Below are 12,407 nucleotides of genomic sequence, written 5' to 3' on the forward strand. Positions count from 1 at the left end.
CCAGTCTCCAAAGCCTCTCTTAGACCATTTCAAGCATGACGCTTCATTGCAGTCTTATTACTCGCTCATCTGGACTACCCCTGACTGCCATCTCTGCTTTGCCTATGTCTAAGAGTGACACAGGACACATTTTAAAATATTTTCTGAAAAATTGAGAAATACCAAATATACTAGCAAACAAAATGCACAACAGAAAAATATTTTCAGTATTATAGCAATTGTACTCAAAATCTGCAAAATATTCAGGAAAGGCACACATTCTACATATTAACTTTCATTTACATCTTGCAATGGCATGACAAAAAAATGTACTTACACTTTAGAAATTACACAATCTTTTATGTCCTAAATTTAGACTATTTACTTTTTCTAAATTTCATTTATCTTGAGTTTAAAATTCCTAGAGCTAAAAATAACCAAAAAGATGCTATTTCCAGTCTATTCCTGGGATCTCCCTTTTAATATTAATTCGTAAATTATTCAGAGTCATCTATAATTTTATTTTTTTAAAAGGAGAAAAAAAATCTGTCTCCTTCAGTTAAGATTTCACCATTACTGCAAACATAGCTCATTTCCTTTTTTTTCTAAAACCTGCTCTTTTCTTGGAGCCTTTTAGTAATGTAGTAATGGAGGGAAAAACAGTAAGAGACACTTTTGTTCCTTTCTATCCTTTTTTGAAAAGGGTACTATCATCAGTGACTGGGAAATTCAGAACTTCTATATTTACAACTTAAGACTCATAAATAAATTCAATAAAGCAAAAGCTTAAACCATTACAGAATACTCAGGTGGAGTGAGTCATGACCTAGACTGCACCAAAGGGAAGAAGAGTAATCAACAAAATAATTCTAAAACCAGACAGGATTCCTTTAATTTCTTAATCAACCAGGCTCAAAAAAAATGTTTGCACATGGATTCAAAAGAGAAATAATATCTGCTTTGCACAGAATTTAAGAGCTAAAAGAGCCTTAGAAACCATTTATATTAGTCTTCTCATTGTGTTCATTGAAATTGAGGCCCAAAGAAGGTTAAAGAAGAGAAATACTGAATTCACCAAACTAATCAATAACCTGTAGAAGACATTTAAGTTAAATTACAGATAAGAAAATAATAAAGCATGTCCCTGACCTAAATAGGCCCAGGTTTAATAGAATGAAATACAAAGTGAAAATAAACAGCAATTGCTCATCATGAAAGAAAAACAACTTGCTCTGTCTGGGGCAAGAAAAACTCTCCTCCAGCCTCCTTGCCTAAGAACTGAAAAAAAAATTCTAGTATATCTAAATCGATTCACTAGGTACCCCTATTTACCTTTTTGACCCAAGTTCCCATTATTCTACATGGCCCTTACCGTTCTCTTTTATTTCATCAATTATGTACCAATTTTGGGCCCTCAATTATACTCGAGGGTTTGCAAGAGCAGAGACTGCATCATCATCTTTCGTATAACTCCAAAGTATATGTAGTTTGACACCGTACACAGCGTCTTAACAGATGCTTAGTGGATATACAACCTATACAATCAACTTTCCTATATTATATCTCCTGTTTGATTTTCATTAGAAGCTATGCATGAAGGGAAATTCTGACTGATATATTTTCTGGTTCCCTTCTCCAAGTCAAAAGCTTTACAGCAGGCTTTGTATGTTTATTTTCCTAATAAACTATTGCTCATAGAAGTGATTATGGGAAATGTAACAGGGGGTACACAGTAAGTAGGGTGTTTGAATAAGTACAGATAGAACATTCAAAGTTAACATTAATGGAAAGAATAGAATACTGGTAATTTTGACTCCCTACAACTTTTACACTATTTATAGACAAGATGGATTTAGTAAACAAATAAGTTCATAGAGGCTCATTTTATTTAATACTTTTATTATAATGCCCTCCAAAACAGAATTGAGAATGTGCGCATTAAGACTGCACACAGGGAGAGTTGCCAACCCCACAGAAAATAGCTGAATGCAAAGTAATCTTTGGATAAATATTCCATGACAAAAAAGTAAAAATTAATAGTGAAGAGTTAAAGGAAATAAACTTAATATAACTAAAACAACAATGATTAAAAAACAGGAAAAGATTAGCAAAGAGTACAGAACAGTCCCAATAATTAATAATCTGAAAATGAGTCTGCATATCTCTTATTTAAAACATATTCATTATGTTAGAATTAGTAACAAGAGTCTATTACTTCCAAGTTGGAATATAATCTTTTTGTTCCAAAAGGAATGGTCTAACACTTAACATCGAAAATTCTCACTAATAAGTATAGTTTTGATAACTGAATGTTTTAAAAGGTCACACAGGAAATAAAAAGGGCTCACAAAATTAGCAACAGTTTTAATGGTCCAATGAATCAAGATTAAGTATTGAGTTGTTTTTAAACTAGAAAATTGAAACATTTTATAATTTTTTAAAAGTACAGGGCCAGCCCAGTGGCTCAGGTGGTTGGAGCACCTTGCTCCTAACGCTGAGGTCGCCAGTTCGAATTTCACAAGGGCCAGGGAGCTGTGCCCTCTACAGCTAAGATTGTGAACAACAACTCTCCCCGGAGCTGGGCTGCCGTGAGCAGCCGGAGGTTGGAGTGAGCTGCCGTGAGCTGCTGTGGGCTGCTACGTGCTGCCATGGGCTACTGTGTGCCACCATGAGCGGCCGGCAGCCAGCGTGAGTGGCCGGCAGCCAGTGTGAGCAGTCAGCAGCCGGCAAGAACTGCCGTGAGCGGCTGTTAGCGCCCGACCGAGGACTGGTGACCGACTGCCTCAGCCGGGGGGAGCGCAAGGCTCATAATCCCAGCATGGGCCAGGGAGCTGTGTCCTACACAACTAGACTGAGAAACAACGGCTTGAACCGGGGTCGGGGAAGAAAGGGGGAAAAACGAAAAAAGTATGTAAAGCACTAAAAAACGTAGAAAGAAGCGTATAAAGGTATATAAAGCAGTATATAAGGGGAGATGAAAATAGGACTAAAACTAATTAATCTAATCTCATACATGTGGCTTATTGGCTGGTCTTTTTGGCACTTGATTTGTATTTGTCTGTGGGGGTGGGGTGGGAGAGTGTTTCCGTGTGTGTGTGTGTGTGTGTGTGTGTGTGTGTGTGTGTGTGAGAGAGAGACTTAAAAAAAAAAAAAGAAAACTCATTTAATCCTAAAGACAACCCAGCAAGGAATTACTATTATCCTCATTGTTCAGATGTAGAAGCTAAGAGGTGGTGGTAAGTATCTTGTCAGTCTTCCATGGCTTCAAATGACAGAGAGGGGATATGAAACAAGCCTGCTTGCCTCTTAGGTCAACTAAGAAAATAAACACTTTCTCCGATCTCCAGAAGACATGATTCTTAAATTGTATCAGAAAAAAAACTTAGTTTTATATAAAGGAAAAAAAAAATAACAAAAAAGTTTCTTCCAGAAATTTACCAAATCCAGATAGCTAAGACATAAAAACAATAAGCCACACCTCCCTTTAATTTCAAACACATAAAGGAAGCTGCAGAACTGTTATTCTCCAGAGCATCTGAGATCTTGCTCCCCGGCATATGTCATCAGTCTGGCTCAAATAAACTCTTATAAAAATTATCTTAATAAATAAATAAATAAATAAATAAGCAAGCAAGCCACAATATTCCTAATGTTTTGAGCATTCACCTGCTTTCTACACAAGACTAAGGGTAGTCCCAATAACCTACACATCCCTGTTAGAATTATGCCTTTATAATTTTAGCAGCCACTTATAGGACTTATGGTTAAATGATTAGTTTTAGCATGAATCAATAAAACTTAGTTTTAGCAAGAATTATAATTTAAGATTCAGACATTCAAATAAAATTTAGTATCGATTACTTTCTTTCTACACATGAGGATACCAGGGATAGAATAAGGAACAAAGGGCCAAGAAAGAGGAGAAAACAAGCCCCCTTTTATTCCGCTTTTGGTGGTTTGCTTTAATGCTTTCCTTACTACCAATAACTTAAGAAAATTATTAATAAAATGCCAAAGACCAAAATTCTCAAACATTCTAATTAGAAATAAAGCTGAGAGACAAGACCAGCAAAAATGGCAAAAGAAAATACAAAATGGAGCGTAACACACACCTGAGACACATCATCGAACTGAGGTTTTCTATAAAAGCTACAGAGACTCTCTGCTCGCATGAGATACTCTGCTGTTCTTCTCTTCACAGCTTCTCGCCGGGTAGGGCTTGACTCTCCTAAAAGGAGAAAACAGAAGTCAGGATATGTGAAACATAAATTAACTTTCTTTTATCCAATCTGAAGGTTAACTTCTATCTACCCAATTCATCACTTGTTCACATTTCTAACTGAAAAGAAGAGCGATTCAAAACAGACATCAAAGTGATTAATATCAGCAAGGTCTAAATATCACCTGCATGAATTTTATTTATCCAAATTCTGAAACTCTCCTATTTAAATATGTATAGAGAACTTGATGTTTTATAGGAGGAATCGATATATAAGAAGTGTTGTATAAAAAGTTCTGCAGACAAAACACTAGCCTAGCCCAGAGAGTACACAATAGTTCAACTCAACAAATAGGACAACAGATGTTTAATAAGACCTGTGACATGGATATGACATGCTATAAAAGGACCACCAAACTGGAGAATAAAATTAGGGTAACTGAATTCACTCTAATTGATTTTTGTAAGTGTCACAGTTTTTTCATTAACAACAAATTGTCACCCATCCTACAAATGAAAACAAGAATGTGATTGAAATCCCTGTAATATGTAATTATGTGAAAGTGACAAGTCATTTATCCTGTCTGGCTCTGCTTCCCTAAACAAAAGTATTCTAAGCGGCCTCCATTGAACTCCAGATCTCAAAAAAGAGGTGGTCCAGCCCACAGCGTACTGGGTTCTCTTCTCTCCAGAGTAGGAGGATCCTATGCTTTTATTCGGTTCATATGGTACTTGACAGTAAACTTTTCATAGCTGAAAGTCAAAAACTTTAAGAACCATTGCACTACTTATGATCTTGAAGGTTCCCTTCATAAATAATATTCCATACTATTCATGACTCCTTTTTATCAAAGCACTTAACACATAGTACTGCTTTTATAACTGACCCTATGCATCTTCTGAATGAAGTCAATGCAAAGCAAGTTATCATTGCAGAAACCCTGGTTATCTGAATTTGGGCTCTGTCTCTCACCGGTCTTATAAACCTCTTCCTCATTCCCTAAAATGAAAATATACCTCAAATGATTAAGGCGATTAAAGAAGACAACACACATAAAAGATACTACAACAGAGACAGTAACATAGGAAGCACTAAATTGTAAAGGTCTTCAATCTTGATTTTGCTCTCAGAACCAAATCCTACAAAATAATGTTACCTGGTTTGCTGAATGGAAATGACTGTATTATAGCAAAGAAGACAAAAGACTTTTTGTAGTCTTTTCCCACGAAAGACTACTAGTGGGAAATACTCTTATTTCTGCCTGGAACAGCATTTTCTCTATTTCTTCTGGGAAATGCCCCCTTCTCCTCCCCGTCTTTCTCCCCCATCTCTCCTCTCCTCACCAACTCTTACCAAGTGGTTTGAATGAAAACTGCTATCTTGTTTGAGATATCAGTCCTTCTAGTCAATACATACTAGTTAAAAAAGGGTCACAAGCCAGGCCAATCACAGGCCCCCACCCTCCTGGCCACAGCTGGAGAAGGGAGGAACTGGCCCCACACAAACTGGACCAATCAGTCCTTCTCTGTTGTTGACACTGGAAATAAGAGGAGTGGAAACTGCCAGCAGCCACAGTTCCTACCAATGAGCAAAAAGCAACCTGAAGGAAGGACCCTGACAAAGAGAAGCAGATATGAGAGACGCACATATAAAAAAATCCTAGTGTGATCAGGGTCCCTGATTTCACCTGAACCTATATTCCTGCCATTCTCTGCCTAAGATAGTTCAAATGTGACTGAATACAGACCTCAAAGAAAAGCTGCAATAAAGTTTTTATTGCATTTTATTGCAATTCTGCTAAACAACTTTCCATTCACAGCTTTTACATTACTATTCCATCTCTTCTCTCCTTAATTCCCAAATATAACCTGTCTTAGTGAGGGGGCAAAAAATCTCTTTTGCTTTTTAACTGTGGAACAATCCATATTTATTTACTCTCCAGCTCCTCAAACCTCAGTTAAAATATCAGTATGCATCCTGCCTCTGACCTTTAAATTTATTTAATTTCTAAACCCAAGGTTTTTATTTTTCTCAGTTGAAAAACAGATGCAATCTGTGGTGTAAGTTATACTTAGGTGTAAGTATAACATATTTCAAGGGTAAAGTTTGCCACATAAGTAAGAAACTTTCCCTATTTCTTCACCTACTAGCCCTTTGGTTTTGAGTTTGCTGTTCATGGACTCTAACTGCTATTTCCATTATCATTAGCTCTTCTCATTTCAGATTATACCTTTCAAGCCCTAATTTAAATCCCCATTTACAATTTTCGATTCCTCTTAGGCTCAACTCTAGTAGAAACTGCAGCAATTTAATCTTTTCACTCCGTATGATTAAACTTTCACGAAACTTCAAATTCTGCTTTATTCAAATCAACTTGCCTCCCAAAACAATTTGAAAGTCAAAAATGCCAAGAATATGGAACCCCCAATTAGAGCTAGAGTTAAAAACCGTATTTTGTGACCAAATCGCTGTTTTTTAAACTTTTGGGATTTCTGCTTTCTAGGCAGTCTCCATAGGAACCGAGAAACAAGAACCACAAGCCAGCAGTTGAAACGGACTCCTGCTGACTATAGTGGTTCAGCTCCCATGGAAACAACAACGAAGTGATGGAAATACTGGAAGGCTTTTAAAACGTAACCTTAAACATACATCCTGTGACTCCTTCCTTATCAGCCCCTTAAAAGTAGGTCACAACCACTACTTATCAATAGCAGCAGTCAAGGGTAAAAACAACCTCTTGCAGCTCTGGGCTGCTGGATGCTTACTGAGTTTTGCGAGGCCTGTACTAGAAAGAAAAGATTCATGTACAGATTTCAGGAATACTTCGAACTGATCAACTTATTGCTGGATGTGACTTTAAACAGATTTTAATTGATTAAAAATTTTTAATTGACTCGAACCTTAATTTCTTCGTTTTTATTTTAAAATACACACTACCCACAATTATTATTTTTCAAGGAAAACTAAGTTAACTGGAATTCAATTTTTAATCCCATAAGAGGTCATGTGGCTATTACCCTGTTTCCCTGAAAATAAGACCTAGCCAGACAATCCACTCTAATGCGTCTTTTGGAGCAAAAATTAATGTAAGAGTCGGTCTTATATTATAGGGTCTTATAGTAGAATAAGACCTGGTATTTATACTATATTATATTATATTATATTATATTATATTATATTATATTATATTATATTATATTATATTATATTAAGAGCTGGTCTTATAGTATAGTAAAATAAGACCAGGTCTTATATTCATTTTTGCTCCAAAAGACGCATTAGAGCTGATTGTCCGGCTAGGTCTTATTTTTGGGGAAACACAGTATTTCTTCAGTAATATATCCATGTAGACACTTAATAACTGCTCTTAAAAATGGATACATATTTCACATTCTACCTAAAGATAAACCAATACCTTCACTATATTTCTCTACATTTCTGTTAATCATTCAGATAAAGCAAGAATTTCCATTGGGCTTTGGCATTCAAAAAAGAAAAACTGCTCCCATAAAAGATGTCTTATGTATTCACTGTATCATCCTATATTTCTTTACCTTATCAATCTCTGATCAGGAGACAAGATGGAAATATGGTGATTTAAAGTATAATCTGTGAAGAGAATGTAGCTAAAATGACCAAAAAATTCCAAAGTTGTCACTGAAATTTTTGGAAACAATGGATCACCTACCCTGCATTTCTCAGAGCACCAACTGCTTTAAAGTTACTAAGAGAAGTTTTATAGAAGACATAGTCTGTAGATAATAGAATCATGAAGTTCTAATTTACCCAAGAAGCCATCACCATTTGGCATTCCTTCATTATATCAAATTCTATGTACACGGGATATATTTATTACATTCCCTTTATACCTAAAGAAATTAAGGCTTGGGGATATGAAATGCCTTCTCAGTTACAAAGTTAATATTTTAAAAAAGCCTAAAACTAAACCAGGTCTTATAACATCACACACTTTAAGTAACTAAATTTGAATTAGATTATTCTAGTGTTACTGAGCAGAACAATAAAAATGCAGAGTACAAGACTAGTACAGGTGAGTATGGGAACAAAGAAAAAAGAGATGCCTGTCAAACAACACAGCATAGAATCAGAGAGACAGAAAGAGACTGAAGATGACAGACAAGCACACAGAAAAATGGGAGCTACAAAGAGGTATAAATTTCATACCACGTAAAAGAGAATGGGCCTTTCTGAGAAAAACTGGTCTCTCAAACATCCTTGTTACCCAAGGATTTCCTTGGAAAACAGAGGTCTTTTCTCATTTAACCCACAAAAAGGCAAAAAGGCACTTTTACTCATAGAACTACCGTGTTTCCCCGAAAATAAGACCGGTTCTTATATTAATTTTTGCTCTATTAGGGCTTATCTTCAGGGGATGTCTTATTTTTCTCATGTACAATAATCTACATTTATTCAAATACAGTCATGTCATCTTCTTCTGGAACATCGTCATAACGTACTAAATGTGTCCGTCTGGCTGAGATCTTAACTGGGGCTTATCTTCGGGGTAGGTCTTATTTTCAGGGAAACATGGTAATGAAAACCAGTTTCACAAACTAGAGTAAAAAGTAGTTCTTCCAATTTTGTTGCTCTTCCCTTAGTCCCTAAAAAGAATATAGCTAATGCCTTGTCACTGGTTCAACAAAAGAAAAACAATGCTGGAGGAAGAACTGGCCATGTTAGACTTCTCGAAAGACAGTATGTCTATATCTGTATTTTATGGGAAATTTTAAGGGATTTAAAGGCGTATTTTGACTGTACTTGATTTTCATCACATACACAGAATTTAATCCCCACATAAGACTCTACTTAGTCACATCTTATAGTCTTATATTTTTCTTCTCCACAAACACTATCCAATAGGCCCTATGAACCTATCTACACTCTTGGTCAACGTGCTTAGTTTTCATTCAAATTTATCCCATTAGAAAACACATCTAAACTAACCTGGGTTTGCTAGAATGAGTTTTGTTTGTTGGTGCTTTTTTCATTTTTTTTTAACAACTTTAGCCACATAAAAGAATACGCCTGTTTGAGATGACCTTGGTGGTTATAGTCGTGTGTTTTTTAAGTGCTGATTTATTATATTTAATGGTATTTTGTTCTTTTCAGGTATAGCCTACCATTTATGACTTATGCTAAGTGTTCTGACAACAAAAGGCAACCTTGAGAAGAACAGTAATGTATTGTTCTACACATCTACAACTCTGTACCATCAGCCTTTCTGTGTACAACAGGAACCCGGTCAGTCAGGGAATCTGTTTCCCATCTGCATTTAACAGATATAATTGTTATATTGTTTTGTTTTTACAAAACCAAGTTATGTGACCCCTATGAGTTCAGAGTCACCAAAGAAGAGTAAAACCAAAGTCATAATAAAATTCATGCCCATGCGTTGCCTCAATTATGTCTGCTTTCAATGTTGTTGAGCAGTTTTTCCACCACCAATAATACTGAATGAAAACTCAGACATCATTAGATCATAGTCTTAAATGCCCACAGAGACAGCCTTCTCTTGAGAGTCAACCATTTTCTTTTGCTCCCTAACCTATTTTTCTTTGTTTTGCAATTTTAAAGGGGAGTACCCAAAAAACTAATCATTTAATCCCTTCAAAACAACACTGCCTGGCCAATCTCTTTGTGACAATAAACTTGTCAATAAATAAATAATCCCGTAAGTGTCCCTTATGATAATAATAATTCCCTAAGTGTCCCTTATGTGCTAATCAAAGGCTTCTAAAGGATATAAAGATTATTAAGAGCTAGAGATATGTTGAAAGAAAAAGGAATACAGAATTAAAACCAAGAAGCCAAAATTTTGCCTTATGATATGGAATAAAAATAACATCTCCATAAACTCAAGAATCTTTTATCTGTCACACTGGTAAACGTGGGAAGTCCCCCAACCTCACACAGGCTTGCGCTCATGCTTTCATTGGCTATAAGACACATCTTAAGAGAAATAGTAAATCCTTGAAAGACTCTAAAGTCCAACAATTGCTTTCTTGATGTCGTGATGTTGAAGCACAAATTCTTCTTTTTTAATATGTAAAGCGATCAATAGAACGACTGATTATAAGCAGCAAATTCTTCTCAATCCTAGAAGTTTTACACACTCCTTGAATGTGTCCCACCTTAAAAATTAAGTTGACTTAGTGGATACTAGATTTAGAACAGATTCCACCCCATCTTTCTTCAGACTGATTTAACATGTACACATATACACATATATATTATGTACCACAGTGCCAAAAAAATGTATACACATGACTCATATTCATCTTTTGTTATTGGTATATATTGAGTATTACAATTTTAACATAGTTTTTTCCTTTCTTAAAATGTGTATACATTTTTTGGGCACCCTCTGTATATATGTATACATCTCCAAATTTAAACAATTCAAAGAATGTGTCAAGCAATACTCCCAGAGTAGATGACATTTAAAGCTCATTTCAGGATAACAAAGAAAATCCTCCCCAGCAAATGGCTTTCTTTTAAGTAAGCCACCAAGAAGTTCTCCATACCACTTTCTCCCACCCTTTAGAAGAAGAGATGTCTAACAGTTACTGAGCATCTATTATGCTCCAGACACAGTCCTCTCAATGTTTGCAGTCATTTCATTACATATAGAAGACTCTCAATAAAATTTTGTTAAACAAATGAATGGAGAAGTAAATAAAAGATTTTGCACCAATATTACATGGTCTGATAACAATACCTTTATGCCTAGAGATGCTCCAATTACCTCTTGCTATAACTTAGTGCCTTTCTCTAACTGAAAAAAGAGTTACATCAAATGCCTGTCAAAAAATGTGTATAATTATAGTCTCTATCATTTGTGTAGGTGAAATGCATAAAACAGGAATATAGAGGAATATAGCATAGAACTGGCATGGATGGACTAAAGAGAATCTACATTTTGATTTAATTTTTTAAAATACGGTCATAACAGTATCAATAAGGAAAATACAGCACAGATATTCTACTTAGAAACCATTGTGTAAATAGAATGAAGTATACAACTCTCTTTTTGTTTGACAATTGCAATTTTAGAAAATGTGTTTCTTAATAGTTTTCAAAAGTACAGTATGTCTGCGCAATGATCTAGTTATTTTTCAAATGAAACACATTTTGAGACCACTAATGGCAATACAGTAAGCCTTTGAGGAGAAGCAGATTTATGTTTCCAGTATTTCCTGAAAGAGGACAGATAAGCTGAACTTCTGTGCAATTTACACAGCACTCAATGTTTAATTATAAAGATGTCATTTAAGCTATAAATTGCATGAAACTATGTAACTCAAATAACTACAAAACAATGAATAACTCTTTCTCAAAGTACCTAATCACCTGCTAGTACTGAAACAGAAGTAGTTTTCCACTTAGGGATTTTGGGTTTACTTTAAAATACTCGGAGATATCCACATTTCTTCTGAGCAGAATCAAGGTTTTTTCAATAATCACAGGGATTAAACCAACCCTCTCATTTTAATTTTTTAAACTGTGTTGCTAAAGACATAAAAATGTGATACTGATGACAGAGACCATCTAATAAAAAACCCTTTGCGAATCCTCATCTATCTCTCTGCTTCTGCTATAGAGCAGCTGTGCCTCAGAGATTCACATGAATGAAAATATTTAGATGAGAAACCACCCACTTAGTTTATTTTCCATATGACTTTCCTGTAATTATTTTGTAAACTGTTCACACAACAATACATAAAAACATCTGCAAAAACAGGTAATTAATGTGTCAAGCCAAACTAATGCATTTTTTATGGTGTCCATGCTTCGTCAACTGTAATTATAACTCTTTTTTTAAGCAAATGATGATGTGTTTGTTGCAATGTGCAAGTGGTTATTTTAGATGCTCTGTTTACTGTTCATACAATCTGAATATAAAACTCCACAGCTACTTTCCCCCACAGCAATGTTTTACCTAGCTTTTTGCAGAAGCAGGAAAGTGGTTTTCTTTTCCAAGCTATAATTTCCAGTAAATATTTTTGGCATTAAAACATGAAACCCTCAACATAAAAGTTGACACCAAAATAGCCAACAGTTCAAGAAGCATATGCCAGCAATATCCATGCAGACTTTCTTTCTTCAATTGTAACCCTGTAGGAAATACAGCATTTTATGCCAATCGGCTGCAGAATGCCAAGTCTCCTAAGTATCAGAAGTTTTTAA

The 12,407-nt window shown here is 35.3% G+C and overlaps 1 protein-coding gene across 3 annotated transcripts in view; it reads right to left on the reverse strand.

Annotated features, from left to right (window-relative positions):
* Nucleotides 1-12,407, reverse strand: part of RPS6KC1 (ribosomal protein S6 kinase C1) — a 141,408-nt gene that overhangs the window by 64,558 nt on the left and 64,443 nt on the right. For all 3 annotated transcript variants that reach the window (XM_074322170.1, XM_074322171.1, XM_074322173.1), the window contains exon 8: nucleotides 4,092-4,207. In XM_074322170.1, coding sequence (XP_074178271.1) covers nucleotides 4,092-4,207 — 116 coding nt within the window. The remainder of the gene's footprint in view (nucleotides 1-4,091; nucleotides 4,208-12,407) is intronic.

Source organism: Rhinolophus sinicus, linkage group LG17, assembly GCF_036562045.2.
Source record: "Rhinolophus sinicus isolate RSC01 linkage group LG17, ASM3656204v1, whole genome shotgun sequence".
NCBI lineage: Eukaryota > Metazoa > Chordata > Mammalia > Chiroptera > Rhinolophidae > Rhinolophus > Rhinolophus sinicus.